The sequence below is a fragment of the Lactuca serriola genome, chromosome 6, assembly GCF_051521515.1.
Source record: "Lactuca serriola cultivar US96UC23 chromosome 6, Lser_US96UC23_V15, whole genome shotgun sequence".
NCBI lineage: Eukaryota > Viridiplantae > Streptophyta > Magnoliopsida > Asterales > Asteraceae > Lactuca > Lactuca serriola.
This window is the reverse complement of record NC_136413.1, coordinates 76,513,122-76,517,973: the sequence shown is the minus strand read 5'-3', so window position 1 is coordinate 76,517,973 and position 4,852 is coordinate 76,513,122. Positions and strand designations below refer to the sequence as shown.

General features: G+C 37.2%; 1 protein-coding gene across 1 annotated transcript; it reads left to right on the top strand.

Moving 5' to 3' along the window:
• The first annotated feature begins 273 nt into the window (after positions 1-273).
• On the top strand, positions 274-3,700 carry LOC145059175 (O-Glycosyl hydrolases family 17 protein). The gene is made up of 5 exons (XM_079007039.1): positions 274-475; positions 1,332-1,444; positions 1,555-2,808; positions 3,167-3,194; positions 3,286-3,700. The coding sequence occupies exons 2-5, from the start codon at positions 1,381-1,383 to the stop codon at positions 3,419-3,421; spliced, it is 1,482 nt and encodes a 493-aa protein (XP_078863165.1). The 5' UTR covers positions 274-475; positions 1,332-1,380; the 3' UTR covers positions 3,422-3,700.
• The last annotated feature ends 1,152 nt before the right edge of the window (positions 3,701-4,852 follow it).

The following is a 4,852-nucleotide window of genomic DNA, read 5'->3' as shown; positions in this document are numbered from 1 at the left end:
AATTCCACATAGTACAATTCAGCAAAAACGATGATTTTTTTAACAATAATTCAAATTTTAAAATAAAGATTAAAAAAGCAAATTTTTAGAACAGAGGTCAAAGCTACTCATTCCAGATCTCTGAAGCTTCTGCCCCACATCCTCATTTACTGATTTACAAACTATTAAAAATTGTATTTTTATTGGTGGGGTTTGATTTATTTGACCATTATTGTGTAATGAATTGAAGGGGGATGTATTATTTTATTATATCAGTTTATAATATGGAAGCAAGCTGTTCTGTTTTCCTCTTCAGAAAGTTCCCAACTTTTACACTCACTCTCTCTCACTCACTGCTTCGTAAATGTTAAATGTGTCTTTGGATTCTTTCTTAGATTTCGTCTTATTCCTTCTTTCATTTCGTAAAAGTTTCGCAACCTGAAGAACTTCAACACTACAGCTCTCTTTGGTACTTCTATCAAGAACTAGGGTACAGGTATTTCCTCCTTTCGACTTTCTCAAGGGTTTTTCTATCTGGGTTTCTCGAATTATGTTACCTTTGGTTTCGCTGAAATCAATGTGGTGTTGTGTGAATCACGATTTGAGCTGAATTGGGTGTTTTGTGATTTGTGGTAAAGATTGACCTGATCTGGTGAAATTGACTTAGAACCCCAAAAAGCTGCTTTCTTTTTGATGTTCGAAGAGCGATTTTAAGTTTTTAACCTAGATGTTCTTCTGTTTTCGATTCGTTTCTCATAATTTCAACTAAATTGTTGCTTAAAGTTAGCACATTGGACATTGATCTTCAATTGAAGCAATCTGTTGATGTTTCCTCTTATTCAGATGTATATTAGCTACACAGATTTCAAGATTTAAATTTACCTACATGGCTACACATGGGTTGTTTGCTTTATTGTTTCCTTATTTTAATGTTTACTTGTTTATGTATTTCCTCACATTGGTCTTTTAAGATGTTCTTTTCTGTGTTTGGTGTGGACCACAATGTCGACCAGGGTGCACCATGGTTCATGGGCTTTTTGGTCTTTTTCTTGCTTATTTGCGAACACACTGTTTCCATGGCTCGATCCCATAGCCTTATGGTGGCAAAGAAGTAACCTTATTTGTTTATTGCCAATCCCTTAAGTTGAAACACAATGCAATACCATTCAAACTCTAATTGCTACAACTTTGGTTTGTGGATTCTGGTGGAATCCAATGGAATTGGAATCCGAGATTCCATTCTATGGCCTTTGGTTGCCAAATGGACGGGATTCATTTCTGTTAGATTCCTTCAAATTCCATATTTGATGGATTCATATTCCAATTCCATTCTTTCATTTTTGTATTTTTAGGGGTGAAAAGCTCTTGGTGAAGGTTGGAGTCAAATCCTCCATAGGAACGATGAGGCTTCAAATGATACTTGGATATGTCATGTTTATGTTTGGCAGTTTGTCCATTGCATTAGGTAATGTCAAGTGTCCTCTTGATTCCCTTTAACTTGGTTTGCTTTGACTTTTGAGGTCAAAATTGTATTTCAAGAAAATGTGAATAAGTCATGTTCTTGAAATTTCACAGGCGCCTTCGTGGGAATAAACATCGGAACCGATCTTTCCAACCTCCCATCACCAGAGGAAGTGGTGGCAATCCTCAGATCCCATCAAATCACACACATCCGCCTTTTCGATTCCGACAACCACCTACTTAGCGCACTTTCCGACACCGGAATCGAAGTCATGGTAAGTGTAACAAACAACGAAGTCCTCCGCATCGGCCAATCTCCGGCGGCCGCCGCTTCATGGATCAACAAAAACGTAGCGGCATTCGTCCCCTCCACCAACATCACCGCCATTGCAGTCGGCAGTGAAGTCCTCTCCACCATTCCCAATGCCGCCCCGGTTTTACTCCCCGCCATGAACAACCTCCACAAAGCCCTAGTTTCCTCAAACTTAAACTACCAAATCCAAGTTTCCACCCCATTTTCCATGGACATGATCCCAAGGCCATTCCCGCCATCCGCCGCCACTTTCAACACCTCATGGGACTCCACAATTTCCGGTATCCTTCGGTTTTTAAGCACCACAAAATCGGTTTTCATGTTGAACGCGTATCCATACTACGGTTACGTCCAAAGTAATGGAATTTTCCCGATTGAATACGCGCTTTTCAAATCACTTTCACCGGTCAAACAAATCGTTGACCCGAATACACTCTTCCATTACGATAGCATGTTTGATGCTATGGTGGATGCTACTTATAATGCCATGTCAGCATATAATTCCTCGGGGATTATTCCAATTGTTGTGACTGAAACTGGTTGGCCATGGGCGGGTGGTGGTAATGAACGTGATGCCACGGTGGAAAATGCTGAAATTTTTAATAATAATTTGATAAAACGGGTTTTGAATGGGTCGGGCCCGCCTAGTCAGCCGATGATTCCGATGAATACGTATATTTACGAACTGTTTAATGAAGATAATAAACGGGGCCCGGAATCCGAGAAAAGCTACGGGGTGTATTTTAGTAATGGAAGTTCCGTTTATGCCCTTGGGTTGGATATATCAGGGGGAATGACAGTGAATGCTTCTTCTGGTGGATTTTGTGTTGCTAGAAGAGGAGCGGATGTGAGTAGCTTGGAAGACGGTTTGAATTGGGCTTGTGGGCCCGGCCAGGCGAATTGTAGTGCGATTCAATCGGGTCAACCGTGTTATATGCCGGATACGATTGAAAATCATGCTTCGTTTGCTTATAATGATTATTATCAGAGAATGCGGAGTGTTGGTGGGACGTGTGATTTTAGTGGTACAGCTGTAACCACCATGGTTGATCCAAGTATGTGGCTTACTGCTCCTTGAAGTGTTTGGTTCTTTCTTTCTTCTTTTATTAAGATTATGAGGCTGTTTGATAGCCTCTTAATGGAACCATTCAGAGCGAATCAGTCAGCATTCAGCGCGTTTGATACAGCCTCTGAATGGTGAAGGACCCTGCCTTCTATAACCATTAAGAGGTTGGAATCATTCAGCACTACATGATTCAGTTTTATCAAACAGCCCCAACATGGAGTTATAGTTTTTTGTTCATTAAGATTGTTGGTGTCCCACATCAACTAGACACAGTCTTAATGTATCTGTATATGTTGGAGTCTATTTCTCCACTCGTTTCTGAACTATATTTTTTTTTTTTTTTGTAGGTTATGGATCATGCATATTTACAGGAAGGTAAGATCACTAAGCTCTAAAATATTGACATTCAATGTCCTTTTTTTTTAATTATTAAACTGATAATGTGTAAAATCTGTGTCTTAAACAGTACAAATGCTAGCATTGGTGGATTGGTTCCACCTGCATTTGGGCCAGTGGGGCCTCCTGGAGCAAGCATATCATGGCGTCAAGTTCCTCAAATTTGGTGTTTAATTTTGGGCACAGTTGTATTGTCAGTCCTGTAGATTTTTGGCTTTCTTGTATAGCTGATATTCAGGCTCTTAGTGTTTTAATGCAGAGTGTTGAATATGATGAAATTCAACAGGAATTCTAGATTAAATTGGTAAAGGTTTAGTTGTGATTGCCGAATCTTGGGTTTTTTTGTTGGTTTGTGTAATGTGTAAGTTATTGAGGCTGGTTGTGGGGTTTTGTAGACTGTAGCGAAGTCATTCTATGGGAGTATGATTGTATGGTGCAAAGTGACGATGAAATAGTTAATACTTAATAATGTGCGATTCATTTAACTTCCCAAATTGGCAATTTGAATTGTATTGATTTGGTTGGTTAATAATGCTGTCTTATATAATAATTTAATTGTCTTACATAACATTTTAGTTTCGAACCTTCGATGCTTTTGGTTTGCATAATATGTTGGTCAAAGGAATTATAATTTGGAACAAAAATTTAAGAAATAGTATCAAAATAAAAACCATGATTTAAAGAGAGTTTGTTGGAACAAAGTTGCAAAACATTCATACTCAGTCGATCATTATTGTATCTTCTCCTAAAATATTTTCTTTTTTTTCACTCATACATATATATTTTAAAATTTTGATATATCCAACAGTAAAAATTGAATAGTTACAAATTTTTATCTATAATTACATATTTACTAACATAAGTATATAATAAATTTCTTAATTTCATTGGTTACAATATATAGGGTATTTTGGTCATTTAATAAAGTAAATTACAAATAGTGGTATGTTAGATGACATGTTGGTAGTTGTATTAGATATGAAGGAAATTAATATACTAAATATGCAGTTGTCTCAAAATTAGAGATGAAAGATCTAGGAGCAATTAGATAGATATTTGGCATGAGTTAGTAAGAGATAGAGCCAAATGCACTTTAAAACTTCCACATGATGAGTACATTAGGAAAGTGTATGTAAAAGGCAAAAGTTCACATTTGAGAAGTTAGCATAAGCTCATAAGAAAAAATCAGCACAAATAGAAAAAGACAACTGAAAATGGCTAGAGTTCCTTATAATTAAATAGAAATGAGGAAGCTTGATGCATGTTATGGTATACACAAGGCTAAACATTGCTCATGTAGTGAGAGTTGTAAGCAGATTTATGTCAGATGCAAGAAAGAGCTTTGGAAAGTAATCAAGTGGTTGTTACGCTGCTCGAAACATAATTATGATGTTGCTTCATGTTAAGAAGAAATGGATTATCTTGGAAGGATTCATAGATGCAAATTTGGGTGGATGTTCATATTTAGGGAAGATCACTACATGTTACGTTTTCACTATTATGGGGACAATAATTAGTTGGATGTCCACATTTCAGAAGAGTGTTACTCTTTCAACCATAGTTGCAGAATACATGGCCATTACAAATGCCAACATCGAGCATATATGGTTGATGAAAAGGCGATAGGCTAGAGATAA

Coding starts and splice junctions, on each gene's coding strand:
- LOC145059175 (XM_079007039.1), top strand. CDS start 1,381: ATGAGGCTTCAAATGATACTTGGATATGTCATGTTTATGTTTGGCAGT. Junction 1,445..1,554: donor CAGTTTGTCCATTGCATTAG/GTAATGTCAAGT, acceptor GAAATTTCACAG/GCGCCTTCGTGGGAATAAAC. Junction 2,809..3,166: donor AACCACCATGGTTGATCCAA/GTATGTGGCTTA, acceptor TTTTTTTTGTAG/GTTATGGATCATGCATATTT.